A 15,921-nucleotide genomic window follows, 5' to 3' on the forward strand; every position below is an offset into this window, starting at 1 on the left:
ACATTTTTTATCCAATACTTTAAATAAATGACAACTTAATATTAACTCTGACCAAATTCAACAGTAACAATCAATTTTCATAATTTACCTGGAGATTTCTCCCCAGTACCACTCGGCATCGGTCAGCAGGCTGCTTGTGTCCGTCATGGCCGACGGTGCCATTTTTGACTTGACTGGCTTTGCTGGAAGAACTGGAAACACACACACCAGATGAACATAAACACAGAAACATCACCATTAAAAGCATTTTATAAAGTGACAAACTGGATCCAAACAGTCACTTAACACATTAACTCCCGGGAAACTGCTTAAAAGTACCTTCACAACATTTACTGGATACACTTAATAATGTCTTTGTGCTGTACTATAACATGAACATAGTTCTACGCAGCCTTACTAAAAATAACATACCCGGAGGAGTGAGGTCTTGCTCCGTAGTTCTCTCTATCAGCAGCCTTTCCACCACAAGGGCAGGTAACTCCTCATCCAAAGACAGCCTGCAAATCAATCAGTCAATGGACAGTTTAACGATATACAGTTGAGACTCCAGATTTGATAAATAAAACACTAGATGTGTTTATTTAGTTCCATAGCCTAATGCTTCACCGACCTGACATATCCGAGATGAACAATTCTTTAACTTGACACACTCTACAGTAGGGTTGACCCCGAATAGTCGAAGATTCGATGCTTCGATGGGCGGAGCCTGATTCGACTGTCAATCTCACAGTCGAAGCATCTCAGTGAAACAAGGATCATGCCATTTTGGCGATATGGAGGTGCTCAACGTCTGATTTTACATAGAACTACCAGTTTTCTCCCAATAAGTTAATATACAGCCAATAAACATTTCAACGTTTAATGCTGTAACTAAATATGTAAAAAGAATAAAACTTTCAATAAATGTTTTTTAAGTGCGTGAATAAATCCAAAATTGTAACCCTAACCCTGGGTCGTCAGTGCGCATGTGTCAGCGTAGCGTGTATGTGTGCAATGGCAACGCTTGCTGAAGAGACCGAGCCCCAGCTTCACGGTGTTGTGCCGAATTTCGGATAATTTATCACCGTTGATGAACCACATAAAGAATATTTTATTGCTTTTAAATAGCAGGTTACTTGAAATAGACCCGCGGGGGACGTGCATGCAGTTGTCGGCAGCAGTAATGCACGTAAAAGTCTGCCCAAGACTGTTGAATGACTGGCGAGAGAGAAGGAGAGAGAAAAGGGTCATCAAAAAGCCTCAGTTTAGCTGGAAATTTACAGTGTAAGTTGAATGAAAAGAGACTGTAGCTCTGCAGCTTCTCAAGATTATACCGTGTTATTATTACCCCGCTCGCAATCGCCACGCACAAAAACACACACATGATTCGACTATCAGTCAGGCAGGACTTGACGATTCTGATTCGACTATGTAAATCCTTAGTCAGGGACAGCCCTACTCTACAGCATCTGTTTCTGTACAAAATCCCAAGCAACCAAAGCTTACCAAGGGGTAGAGGGGCCTGTCCGTATCAGCAGCGGTCCGAAGATCATTCCCAGCGTGTGTGTGTCCAGGCCATTGCTAGCCTGCGCCTGTGTGACCTTGGTCAGGTGTGTGAGGAGGTACTGCAGGGTGAGGCGGTGATGGAGAGGGACTGTGGCGGAGCTCTCAAGGACCAGGCTTATATCTCTGTCCAAGGTTCCCGCGACTGCACCATCTGGAACAACCGTAAGGAGGATATATACATAAAACTACTGTAACAATTTTTACAGGTTTTACCGCATGAGGAGAATCTGAGGAGAGTCAAGACATTAAAATTAGAAAATTATGCTAATTTAGATGTTTGTGCAAACTGTTTAGCCTGACACATTTTGACTCCTACTTTTATCTTCATCAAGTCCATGTCATTAGGGTCAATGAATGTTTATGAAATAGGTCTAGTATATATCTGAAATTAAATCATGGTGTCGAGGAGGATGTGTAGAGGAGAATCAGCTGAAGCATTTCTAGCATGCCTTAGTCAGCTCATCCTCTCGACTCTATTCTCAACGCTGACATGCAACTGACTTTGATCCGCTGCATATAAGGCTCAGTTTAGGCTTTGTGCAATTCTTTTCCTCAAATTGCATTTATTCAAACAATAAAAGGTGCCATTCTATCCACTGAAACAACATCAGCAGCACACACCTACCTCATTTCGGCTAGTGCTACACAGCACACAATCCTTTTTGCATACCATGCATTAAATCCCCAACATAACAACAAATCTTTCTACTATTGAGTCAAAAAATATTTTAACTCAAGAATTTTTGGAGTTATGGTTATTTTCTTAATACTAGATCTGGAACAGCGAGGAACCCATCGAGATTTAGAACAATAAAAACTTGAGTTGGTCTTTTAAAAAAAGACCATATGGGTGGCTTTGCATGTTTAAGCCCATTAACTGCTAATTGTAGGTGCTTTGAATTACTGTAGCGCATTTTCCAAAGCATACCATGGATTTTTAGATAAAAATACATATAGACAAAATAGATCCTCATGTCGGCACCTGAATGCACCAGAGGGGATGTTTTCAAAAAAAGCTCCAACTCTCAACCGCAATACCTTGTGACAAAATGTAATATTAACAATTCATCAAGCAACAAAAAAGGAAGGAAAAATGTTCTCTCTCATGAACTGCCTATTTCAAGCAAGTTTCTCTGTTTCCTCTGAAGTTGTTTTTCACACTGTCCCGGCATAAACTGAAATCCCATTGGAAGTTAATATACAAAATTAATGGTGTGCTTTGGATATGGTCTGCAGTACATATGTACATCTGTCATTTGTATCACCTAAAACCTCTGCTTATGGTCTACTGGAACCCTTTCCTAATTAAAGAAATTGGTTATTTAGTCAATATAAATGTCATGAGATGAGACTTACCTGCTGACTGCTGTAGGACCTGCTGCTGCAGTGTGACAGCAGTTTGAAGGTGAGGGTAGATACAGGCAGGGATGACTGGTGACGGGAGGTCTCTCAGGTAGCGCAGGACACACTCAGACAGGTGACCCACATCTTTCTGACCCATGTCACCCTCTGGAGCCCAAAGACATATACAAAGACATTTAGTGACAACTTAAGGCAAGAAAAAAATTCCACCAAACTCAATCAACCAACCACAACGCAATGCGAGCCTGAACACTCGATTGGGTTGACTGTTGAAGGTTGAATTCTTGTCCACTTTATATGAGCCAGGTGATATGTACTGTTTATGCTGTTGTGAGAGGACTGCTTTCAGTGATGTAAAATATACATTGTAACCTCATGAAATGTGGAGCACTGCTGAAAAACAGCATGCTCAGAAAACATCCCGTATACTTCATATCTGTGGCACGTTCTATAATTCACTTCAGTACGCAATGTATACTGTAGCTCGACTGATACTGGATTTGTGAGGCCGATGCTGAAATCAATATTATACACAATATTACTTTAAATAAGCACATAACATAAATAATATATTTCAATATGGATCCCTTAACATTTTCTTTGACCAAGAAACATACAGTTGAAAAATGAACTCTGATCTCTGGAGGTCAAACTATGAAACGGTGATACTATTTTTAAATGAACTCAAACCTACTTTGGCATTTCCGTACTGCAATTTTAGACGTATACAATAATACAATATATCTGCAATAAACCAATTAGTCTAGCTCTTGATATGGATGATATGCTTATCTCTCGATTCGATATTTGAGCAGATTCAATATTGTATATTGTATTTCTTATTCCACAAGTATGGTGATTCAATATTACGATTATTGTAATTTTAGGTTTTAACACTAGATCATATGAAAAAGTTGAATCAACCACTACTGATGCCACTACTTAGATGTTTCTGCTCATAGTATGCAACCACCTAGTGGTAGCTGTATTTTTTTTCAAACCAATGGGAATTTTTGTTGCTGTAGCTGTTTAGTGTGGAGGGTTTAAGCTTCATAGTAGCAGACTGAGTTAGCAATATGAAATCAGCAGCTATTAGTTTGTTTCCACAGAGCATTGGAAATATATCCCTGTAGGTATGAGCACACATGTCATTTTATATTAAGCATGTTAAGTAAAATGGGCTGTTCGATATTATCGCAATGCTAATTTCCGAGAGAGAGAGACGTATGTATGTATCTTAATATGGCATTGATTAAAAGTTAAAAATAGATGTCAAAATAGTTTGAAAAAAAATCACTATAATTAAGTGAATAGATCCCCCCCCACCCCTACTCTATCTGTAATGCCATGTGAACACAAATACACTTTGCAAAAAACAACAAAAAGAAGACTGAAAGTATTTTTCTTTGGCTCAGAGTAACTCACCGGAGCTCAGGCTGTACACTGGGCTATCTGAACCTGAGGAACCAGTTGTCCTGTACAATGTCTTGCAGTCCAGACCTGAGAAAGACAAAAAGAGCAGTTGAGTAAAGGTTCACACAACTGAGCTGACAAAAAACAGAAACAGTTGAGTAGAGCAAAGTAGAAAAAATAAGGAGAAGTTCAATCAGCGATAGTATGTTCTGCCAATGGACAACAAATATTCATAAAATGAAATTCACATGTGAGCCCTTCTCTTCTCACTAGCAGCTCACTTCTAATGATGACTCTATGGCTGCCTAATTAGATAATAAAATGCAATGTAAAAGACATGGAAGACATGGACACTCAATACAAATCACAGACATTTTATTACCGACTGGACAATGTCAATTTGTAAGCAGCAACTTGTACGTGACAAAGGACATGGCCAGATAACTTCTTTGGAAATACTGGAATAAATTGCTGATATTAAATTTCAGCTATGTTGTTTTCATTCCTGTCTGGCACCCAACAACAGAGAGAAGGTGATCAATCAATTGGAGGAGAGTTGTTTCTTCAACTGTTTTTGTACAAGCAATATTTACAAGAGCAGAGCCAACACATGTTCCCCTGTGTTAAGTGTTTCATTTTTGTTTGTTCTTTTCTCAGTGGAAAATGTGTGATTCATTTAGTGACTCTGAACACCAGACACAGCACAGACAATTTTAACTCTAAACTGAAACCCTGGATGATGAAATTCTTTTAAGCAGATAGTTCAGACAGTGTATGAAAACTGTCCTGACAATTTAATGATAAGGGAAACTCAAGGGTGAAAAAAATCCATGGTTTAGAGTGTTTTATATTGTAGTCAAGAAGAGATATTTCAGCATAACTTACATAACAGTTTAAACCCTGTTAGAAAGACTGTTCCATGAGAAATAGATTTTACACATCCTGTGAAAATATCCCTGAAGAAAACATTTTAACTCTGAATGATTACATTTCTCTTTTGAGTCTCAGGCTTAAAAAAACAAAACATTGAGGACCACTGGGTCTAGACAGCTTGCAACTAGGAGGCAATTCCTTGAGACTAGCCAGTCTCTCAGGTAGTTGTGAAAACCACACCATGCAGTCAGAGTGTGTTTGCATCCAACACTGAGAAGTAATTCACTATTACTGCAACATTATATTATTTACATACAGAGACAGATCTTCGGTCGCCCTTCTAGTAGATGTTAATATCTTTCCCAATGCCTAACATGAGAAAAATGTCTCTAAGGTGGAAAGCCAGTAGATTCACATCTAAAATGTTTCAAGTCTACTCTCTATAATGTTTCTACTTCTTTGACTAGATTGCAACACAGATTATATTAGGGACATTATTAAGGTGTACTGGCTTTTACCTGGATTCACTTTATTACTGCACTTCATGAAAATACCTAAAGCTGTGTCCCAGTTCCATACAATCTCATTGTGATCAGGTTGAGTATGTAGTTAGTTCACACTGGAAAAGTGACAAATAAAGTATCCTTGAAAAAGTCAGTATGCAAACGAAGAGCACTTGTTTTTTTTAGTATGCTGTTGACGCACACTATTGTCCCACAATGTAATGCACAGGATTTGGAGAAGCTACACACAAAATAGATAAATAAATAGCAAATCATGGTGAGACAGCTACAAAAATCAATAAAAAACATTTTGCTTTCTCTTTGTGAAGTTCAATCAGACGTGTCATTCTAAAGTCAGCACATCCATCTCATTATTTTCTGTATAAAATTGTATGTTGATTTCTTATAATAATTTCATTCATTTTTCAAGCAAAAATGCCAAAAGTTCACTAGTTTCACTATGATGCTTTGCTGCTTTTCTCTGTTTTACATCATTTTAAACTGAATATCTGTGGGTTTTAGACACTTGGTTGGATTAAACAAGCAAATTTGAATGATTAATCGAGAATATTATCTGCAGATTAATCTATGAGGAAAATATGTGTGTGTGCGCGTGAGCGAGAGAGAGAGAAAGGGACAATAAAAAAGGGACAGAAAAAAAAAGGCAGAGTTGTGAATGGAGTCCCATTCTGCGCTATTTGTTAATACCTTAGTGTGAATCTAATCCACTGTGCAGGACTCTAACGAGGCCAATGAGAAGTGTTCTGACTTAAACCATGTTAAACTTCAATGTAGAAAATCTATATAGAGTAAATAACCAACTGAGGAGGTACTGGCAGTGTGCATGAACGTGCAAGTGCACTTCTACATCTGTGTGACTGCCTGACTGGATCCATATGTCTATATCTCTACACTTGTGCAAATGCTGGCATGAGGGCAAGAGGCAGATGGCAGAAGGAGACAGTCGCACATAGACACAAAGATGGGGAGGCGAGAGACTAATATGTTGGACAGTTGACATGGATATACCTCTCTTCTCTATGGCTTGGATCAGGCTGACGAGGGCTGGGGGAGCCGTCTCTGGCGGTGTGAACTGCTCGCTCAGGTCCGGCACAGAAACAGCTGAAACAACAACACAAATCACTGTTACACTCCTGGCACAAAGCCTCTGAAAGGCCACATGGGTGCTGCAACACAGACAAGGGCAGTTAACTAGGAGCAGTTGGAGATATAGAGCGTGTATAATGTTGTGAGCATATGTAAAATCTGTGAGGAACACAATATAATATGATAAAGGTGGATTTTAGTATCGGTTTTGCAAGAGGCACAGCTATTGCAAAATACACAGCAGCAGTTAATCTTCTGTGTTGCATATGTTTGGAAAGTGTTTTCATAAAAAAAACTCCTAATAGTAAGTAAAACACAGAGAAAACTTGAATTTTGTGGTGCATGTTCTATGGTAGTTTGTAGTCTGGAGGTCTAGCTGCTGAGATACATGATAATAAAACCAGAACAATTTAGTAGACGTACAAAAGAACAAAAGGAGGCTTTATTCAGAGGAGTGAAAATAAAAAGGCCCCCCCTCCCAAAAAAAGTGTGCTGATGGCGAGCAAAAACTTTATCTACTTTACAACTCCCCATAGACTAAATCAAACATCTTTTCACTCCGAGAGAAAGAGAAAAGGAGAAAGCAAGAGAGAAAAACGAGATCCCCCCCCCCCCCCCCATTTTCTTTTCTCCCCTCTCGCTTTCTCTCCTCCGCTCTGCTCCGTCCTGCTCGGCCTTTCGCCTTAGCTCTTTGCGTGAGTGGAGCACAATAAAGGATTTAATCAAAACTCCTGAACAAGCAAAAGCCCTGTGGCAGTATGCCAGGCCCGGCCAGGCGGGCGGGCGGGCAGGCAGGCAGAGCTGGGCTATGAGCTGGGGGATTGAGGAGGGAGAGGGGGTAACGGTGGGAGCAGGGAGGGCCTGGCCTGGCCAGGGCTTGGCAGTAGGCTCCCGTTCCTGGCACAGCTCGGCTAAACCGCTGCTGATTATTAATTTGGGGAGTTCAGACAAGAAACGCAGAGTCAGCACATTCCGTTCCCCCTTCTCTCTCTCTCTCTCTCTCTCTCTCTGGTTCTTGTTCTCAGTTTCTCTGGATTTCTCTCGCCCTCACTCCCTCTCTCTGTCCTTTGCTCTCTTGCATTCTTGCTCTTGCTGGACCTTCTCTCTTGCTCCTTTTCCTTTACTCCCTTTTGGTCTCTTTCTTAAGTTTTAATTCGATCTCTCCATTTCTCTTTTTCTTTTCTTGTCTTTCTCCATGTCCCTCTCTCTCTTTGTCTCAATGCCTGCCAGTTAAACATGGAAACTTTGCCTGGCAGGGTCTCCAGCTCTCTAGCGAGCACACAGACAGACCTCAGTCTCTTCTTTATCCCTTTTGGCCATTTTGGCTGGCAGGCCCCTCCCCCCTCTTCTCTCATACAGGATCTCTCTCTTCAGTGTGCAGTATGGTTTAGTTATGTTAGCACATAATTACAAACCCAAACTAAACATCAAAATATATCATTGCCTTCCAAAACAACTCATGAGCAATTTCTGATTTGGCTCCGCTATCAGCAGGGTGACATAGTTAATCAAGTGTATTATAAAACCAAAACAAAAGTTTGGTTACAAAAAAACAATATGTAGGCATAAAAAATGCTTGATACATAATTGTGCTCCTGATTAAAGGAAAGTAATGCTGGTAGAAAACAGGATGCAAAGAGCTGTCTGTTGTGTCTCCTGTGGCCGTTGATTTGGTGGGGTTTGAGTAATGGATTCATGAGTATTAAGGCTTCTTAGACACCAAAACACAGAAAAGTGATTTGTAATACGATGAGACAAGATCTAATAACCATATAAAATTTAGGGATTCACCGAAATGAAAATTCTTGGCTGAAGCCGAATCTGTATTTAGTGAAATACTGAATACTGAATACTGAATACGGTTTGTGTCCATTTACTTTTAATGGTCCATACCATAGACACCTTACTTTGAAAACCGGACGTTGTCACATATGTATCCTCTTCGCGCTGAATTCATCAAGTCTGACCCAATTTGATAAATAAGAGAAACAATGACAGGACAAAGTCGCTAACCTGCCTGTCAGCTTGCACTGGTCCATTTCAGTGGATTTATCATAAAGGCTTGAATACGTGTGCACTCCAAATTTAGTTGCGGCTATCTTAATTGCCTTCTCACAAACGAGTGACAGAAACACTCAAAACAGGTCAGACTGTTTGTTGCCTTTTCTAAGAAGTCCCCACAGATGGAGTGGATGTGCTAGGAGACAATTCAGCAGAACAGTGTCTGCAAACGGCAATTTTTGCGTCTTTCTCTGACATTTTAAAATGCTTCCACACTGCTCGTTTTTTTGACTTATTAGGCACCGAAAGTGCTTTTTTTGCTATTTTCAGCTGATTAATTTCGTTTGCAGAACATTGGGTGCATCCCTAATAAAATTATCACGCCGACAATCATGAATCTGATATCGGCCTAGTACTGACTCAAATAGCTAGATCAGGTATCGATGATGAGGGGCCGATCTATTCAATTCAATCACGCACGTACTACTGTCAGCAGTGTGCAGGTAGATCCGAACATTTGCTTTGGAGCGCTAACATAGCATTTTTGGACTCTTCTGCAAACAAGCTATAAAACCAAGCAGTTCTTTGGAAGAAGCTTGCTTGGTATTCGCAGTATGGACATCATGGCAGGGGCTGCGAAGAGGCCAAAGAAGACGTTGGAGAAAGTGAGGAAGAGAAAAAAAAGAGTGTGACAGAGCAAGCAACCAGACAAGAGTAAATATTGGACAGGCTTTTACACATTGGCGTGAGCTAAAAGCCAAAAGGATGCAGGACAGATGTCGAGCTAGTCTTTCACTTGGACTAGTAAGTAATAACTTATTAGCTGGCTTGCCATGTCTTGTGTTGTGCTTGCTTGATGTTTGAGTGTGTTAGCAGACTCGAGCAAAATCAGCCAGAGGCAGAGGTGTGGACTCGAGTCACATGACTTGGCCTCGAGTCAGACTCGAGTCACAAAAATTATGACTTTGGACTCGACAAAATCACTTTGACTTTAACATCAATGACTCGCGACTTCACTTGGACTTGAGCCTTTTGACTTGAGCTGACTTGACACTCCCCGTGCCCAAATATAAATTATGAGATAAACTTGTGCAGCGCATCAACATAGCGCATGCTCAATTAGACTGGAGTGTGTGGCTTCCTCCAGCAAGAGGGAACAATCACCGGCTGGCCGCTCCGTGATCTCCTGTCCCTGGCCCTATACGCCCCAGCAACCCACTTCCTCTCCGGTACCTACAATGGGTTGTGTAGTAGGCCTACTACCGGCGCGCTGTGAACCGTTTGTGATCGGACCCTCTGGCTGGATGAATTTTACGCATAATTCATGCACAACAGCTGGGGGCCTGACGCAGCGCCACACAACCTTCTAAATTCCTCCATCTCATGTAGAAAAGAAAGGTCAGGTCGAAACAGTGTAGAGAGACTGCTGCAGCTGTTGCGTGAAGCTGCATCCACCAATTATAAAAACAAGTTAATTAAGATAAAGCGATAATAGCACCGGGTGCCGTTTCACAACGACACTCATTTTGTTTTATAAATCCAGCGCACCTCTTTCCTTTATAGCCAAGCTGCTCGTCCCTGTCTAAAAGGTGTGTTCAGTGTTGCTTTACCTAATCTGTGCTTGATTTCCACTGTGTCTGCGTCTTCTAACGTCATAGCGATTTAGTTTTCTCACCGCTGGTTTCTGTCACTGCATCTCCCGACAAAACAACACGGTTTTATTTCAGCGTTCTGTAACGTAACTTCGTCAACTCGAATAGTTCACCTGTCACCTGCTCTGCTCCCCTCCGTGTACACACACACACACAGAGCCCCCTCAGTGACCCATCCGTCACCCAAAGCTGTCAACTTGGGGGAAACTGTGCTGCTATCTCTTGCACTATAGATGCTGCTTAAAGTTAATAATGTTGGATTATTGTTTCTTATTTCATGGGCTATATGAGATTTTGGAGTAATGCATATATAATGGTTTTTAAAAAGAAAGTATTACATTTTAGAAGTTAAATAGTTTAATGTTTCCTAAGGCAATGAGTACTCCTGTTAATTGATTGTGATCTCAATATTGACCAAAATAATTAGCAGCCCTACATGAACATTTTATTTAATTCATGAATAGAAATTATAGAACATCGGTTGTGTGAAACTGCACCTCTGCCTTCTTTCTGTACAGGCTAAAGCTTCATTCAATACATTTTTTTATTTTTAACTTTTGAAATGGTTTTTAAATTTGGTGAGGAGCGCATTATGACTTGTTTAGGACTCGAAACTCAAAGTTTAAGACTTGGAATTGATTTGGACTTGTTGGTCCTTGACTTGAGACTTGACTCGGACTTGCCAGTCATGATCGGTCTGGACTTGGGACTTGACTTGAGACTTGAGTGCTAAGACTTGAGAATTGACTCGGACTTGTAAAACGATGACTTGGTCACACCTCTGGCCAGAGGTTTCATAGACAGAGGTTTAGCCGCTACCTAAAAATCTCAAGTTGATGTAAGCAAACTTACTAGATAACACACTCTGACATTAGGAACTTTACAGGAAGTGCTCTTGTGTTTGTTGCTGTGAAGTTTTGTTGGCTATCTTGCCACCCAAGTTTAAGCAACATTATGCTGCTGCTGGGTGAGAGTAGCAGGGGTGTTGAGGCGGAGCTACCCGAGCGGGCAATATAACTGGGCCTAGCAACCTCAATGGACATAATGTTAACTAATGACAAAGGTGAAGAGACAGAAGAGGACCTTGATGGAGGAAGCTAAGAAGAGACACAAAAAGTGATTAAGCTGTGAGCTCCATATAAAAGGCTGCAAGACAGATGCCATGCTGGTATTCTTTCTGTCCACAGTTGGACTAATAAGTAATATTGCTATGTCTTGTATTGTTGCAGTTACTTAATGTTTAACTGTGTTAGCAAAGTTTGCAACTTGCTAGTTTTTGATCGTAATGTAATCGCAACAAATGCACGTGTACAGCTGTCCTTATTTAGACAGCAGTGAATTACACTCTGAAACGGCAGAGGCATCAAATCGCACCAAATCTTACATAATGTTGCCATACACATAAAAGAATGATTCCTAGTCTCTTCCTCACAGCGAGGAATACAGCTTATTACATTTACACTGGTATCGGATCGGTACTTGACATCAGCCGATACCCAAAGCCCAGCCATCCGTATTGGGACTGCAAAAGTTGGATCACTGCATCCCCAAGAGTAATCTACCACGAATGTGAGCTTTCACATTATTGATCGGTGCGCTTATTTATGATATTGCACTGTGTTGTAAAAGTTGAGCAAGGTTCAACCCCAATCCATCTGCAATCCCATGTTGCCAACACAGATGTCTCATTGAAATGAATGAGGGGGCTATGTTTTTTATGCAGTACTAATGGCTGTCTGAATCTGGCCTAAGAGTTTTTGCAGCTCTATAACAATGCCACTTGACCTTTGTTCCTGACAATACTTAGGGCCAATTCATTCTTAGTGTTGCTTAATTGTACATGTAACACATAAGACTGGAATGTCATGAATATAGATGCAGCAAAATGCAAATACTATTGCTTTAGAAAGCAGAATGTGTTAACTATTCAGTACAGCAAACCCCAGACCTCATGGAACTCGTTTACAGTTCTATTTAGGCAGGTCGCACGCAACAAAACATGGAAAACAAATGACACTGTGAAATAAGTGCAAATATAGGCTATAAAACCACAAAATAAATGTACTGTAGTTTGGGAGGGGAGGAGGAAGGAAAATTCATTGCCATATTTTCCCCAAGAGGAAGGAACTCTCTCACTCCTACATGCAAACAAACATAAACACTTTTGTCTATTTCTCTTCACTCAAAAAGAAAAAAATGTTTTTAACTTTGACTAAGAGTCTTTTTTCCCCCCTTCTTTTTCCTGCAAAAGCAGTTATGAGTCTTCTCAGGGCTCTGGAAATGTATGAAGAAAGACAGAAAGACAGAGAGAGATAAAGTAACGGCAACTTGTTAAGTCAATTAGAACCACTTCCCTGGCAGACTGCACACTGGGAAACAGGCATATCACTTGACATGTGCTGAGACATAGGCAATGGGAGCAATAAAGAGAAAAAAACATGAATGTAGTTTGGCCCTCTTGGTGCATTGTAGGCCTTACACATCTGGTTTATGCATGCATTTATTGTACAGACAAGATCTCATGACTGTTTGCTTCTTTGCAGAAGATGCTGTTGGTGCACCGTGTCTGCTGCATTTGATAAACACAGCAAGTAAATCATGAGTCTGAGTAATTCAACATCATCCGTGTTAGCGAAAGAATATATCTAGACATGACGATGTAACTGCGAAGGTGGGACAAATGTTGCAGATCCTGTCTTTGTGTCTTTGCACCGACTCACTTGCTCAAGCAGCAGACAGGCAGAAGTAGACGGGATGAAGCAAAGCTATGTGAAACAAAATATTTGCTCTGTATCTTCTGCATCAGTGTGCTTATGTAATGCGTAGCTGGCTCCCTCTCAGAGTTCTGTGTCAAAAACTGAAGCTTCTCCAAGTGCAGAGATACAGCATGAATTCATCCACAGGATTTCACTGCTCGAATTAAACCTCTGGAATTTCCTCACTTTCACAACTCCAACACGTTAGATCTGTGCTGACATTTTTGTGAATGACTGGACTGAAATGACAAAAGAAGTATAAAGTTGAACTACCATTACTGTTACAACAAATTATGATGTGTTATGTGGTTTTATTTGAGAAAAAAAATTACATTTTAGACGTATTGGTGATAAAAAAAAATAAATAAAAAAAAATCAAGCCCAGACATCCAAAACTAGTTACCACTGTGTTTTTATTGTAACATAACAAAGTGATGATAAATTATTCTTAATGAATCAATAGCATATGAATGAGCTTTCTATGTTATTGTTGTATAACAATAACAAGAGTTTACGCATACTTCAGAAAATCTAATTCAGTGGTTTTGTGGTGGGCATCATTGAGAAATATACGCTGGTGACTCCAGGCATGCGTTTTGTATGTATGGTGGTGACAAGTCCAGTTGGTGTCTAGCTCACGGATGGTGTGTAACAGTGTGTATGCTGCCGGTCAGGTTTCACTGCTACATGTCCTCACTCCATTCGTCTTTCACAACATGCTTTAAGGCTGCATGTGTGAGCACATGCAACCATGTCAAACACGGGTGATTTCTACACAACGCTGAATGTGGTTTTACAGGCCTACAGACACCACTGTGAAGAAATATTAATGAAGATATGTGCTATAAAACCTGTAATAGCAGGCTGATTGAGATGCGTGACATGCAATGTGTACTGCAATCTACTTTTGCTTGCTTTTTTACCGTGTGTAAGCCAGGAGTAGGCATTTCATCAGTGTAGTTTGTCTTGCCCTTCCAGCTATTTCAGCTGTCAAGTAGAGTCCAGTGTGCAAATCTGTTGGTGTCATTCGCTCTTCCATTTATATACAGTTAATGTGGTAGTTGTGTAATGAAAGTGTGTTTTTTATGTAGTGCTGACTATTACTACATGTCTTTCCATGTAGCTGAATGGAAAATGATTGTCTTAATGGTAATGTTAAGAGGTTGAGTTGCATTTGTTGGCATATTTGTAAATTGTTCTTTTGTAGCTTCTGACTGCATAAACACATGAATTGTCATCTATATAGCTGTGTGTGCATGGTGACATGGCATTGTGTCCAAATGGACTTAATGTTATGAGACGCTTTACAGTTTAAAAGTAATAGGGGTTAGTGTGCTTCAAACAAAGTGTACCCGTCAATTTTTTCGGGACTTTCCAAAACCTGCAATCCAAAATTCACTTCATGCAGAGATTTTTCACTTTTGTCTTTCGTCACTTTTTGTTAACAAAGAAGCGCAACACTTTTAATGCCTTTGAGGAGATACGGTACAAATGTGAGCGCCGTGAACGACTTCCGTGTCTCGCCCCTCTCTTTTGACAAGTTTAGGGTTAGTAAACCCTCAATATGTGTACCTTTTTAGTTACAGCACTTTTGCCTTTGGACATGATCGGCCAATACTTCGTACAAACTAGTTTATTTCAAGCGTATATGCAAGTGGCTGGTAGATTTGCTTCATTCACCAACCAAATAAAATCTATTGAGTGGCTGGCCAAATTTTAACATTCACTAAACAGTTAGCTGGTAGACAAACAATGATTTATTACTATTATTATACAGTATAAAGTCATTTTGCACCCTGAGCATAGCCCCAGTTTTACATGAATTAATACATATATGTACACATAATACATAAATGAATCATTTTCATCTTACTGAAGCATACACATGCATATAATGTGAGTTATAATGTGGGCTGAAGTAAAGAAAAGACCCTGCTTTTGGCTGGTAAGTCTATTTAGCATCATTTTCATAAAAAAAATACCCATAGTCAACTCTGAATATTTTCATTGTACCATCCCAAGCAACTGTACAAAATGTACTTTACTCTGTTTCTGGTTTGCTAAAGTCATTAATCTTTTAGTAAGACAACTTCACGCCTAAATGAGTTCTCATTTACTGATTTGGAAATGCTTCAGAAAATAACATTTTCTATAGCTCGGCAAACTGTAGCATGCTAAATTTACAAAACTGAAGGAGAATACTACAACAGTCAGGATAATACAAAAAACAGAAGATAAATCAAAGACAGCTGGTTCCTATATTTGCATTTGGATAGCATTGGCTTAAAATGTAGCCTTCGTCTCCCTCCTTTTCCAGCCTCTCCATATCTTTCCCATTCACTTTCTCTACTGTTTCAGACCCTCTTCCACCCCCTCCATAGGTTCTTTGAAAGATTTTTCCTAGTAAGGCACAGGGAGAGCAGAGTGACTGGAGGCCTCTCCTTTCTGAGAACTGGTCCCGCTAACATGGTTTATAGCTGCCCAGAGACAGTATCCGACGTGTATGTGAATCAGGGAGAGAGGCTGCAAAAAGGAGGGAGGACAAGAGAGAAGGGTGAAAGGGGGAGAGGAGGGACGGAAGGAGTACGAAGGGAGGAGTTTGCAAAAATGCCAAGCCATGGTTCACTTAAGCAGGCAGTTAAAGTGAGGCCAGGGAGGGGAGAGAAAAAGGAGGGAAGAGAAAAAAAAACTCTCTCTGGGTTTGTAGAA

The 15,921-nt window shown here is 40.3% G+C and overlaps 1 protein-coding gene across 3 annotated transcripts in view; it reads right to left on the reverse strand.

The window, feature by feature from the left end:
- Positions 1 to 15,921, reverse strand: part of pik3r2 (phosphoinositide-3-kinase, regulatory subunit 2 (beta)) — a 40,611-nt gene that overhangs the window by 11,402 nt on the left and 13,288 nt on the right. For all 3 annotated transcript variants that reach the window (XM_038718279.1, XM_038718277.1, XM_038718278.1), the window contains 6 exons: positions 6,726 to 6,818; positions 4,333 to 4,407; positions 2,902 to 3,054; positions 1,486 to 1,696; positions 412 to 497; positions 89 to 191 (listed from right to left, as the gene is read on the reverse strand). In XM_038718279.1, the coding sequence (XP_038574207.1) occupies positions 89 to 191; positions 412 to 497; positions 1,486 to 1,696; positions 2,902 to 3,046 (545 nt within the window). In that variant the 5' untranslated portion in view covers positions 3,047 to 3,054; positions 4,333 to 4,407; positions 6,726 to 6,818. The remainder of the gene's footprint in view (positions 1 to 88; positions 192 to 411; positions 498 to 1,485; positions 1,697 to 2,901; positions 3,055 to 4,332; positions 4,408 to 6,725; positions 6,819 to 15,921) is intronic.

Source organism: Micropterus salmoides, unplaced genomic scaffold, assembly GCF_014851395.1.
Source record: "Micropterus salmoides isolate LMB-PRFRI ecotype aquatic unplaced genomic scaffold, ASM1485139v1 Ms_hic_scaffold_14, whole genome shotgun sequence".
Classification (NCBI taxonomy): domain Eukaryota; kingdom Metazoa; phylum Chordata; class Actinopteri; order Centrarchiformes; family Centrarchidae; genus Micropterus; species Micropterus salmoides.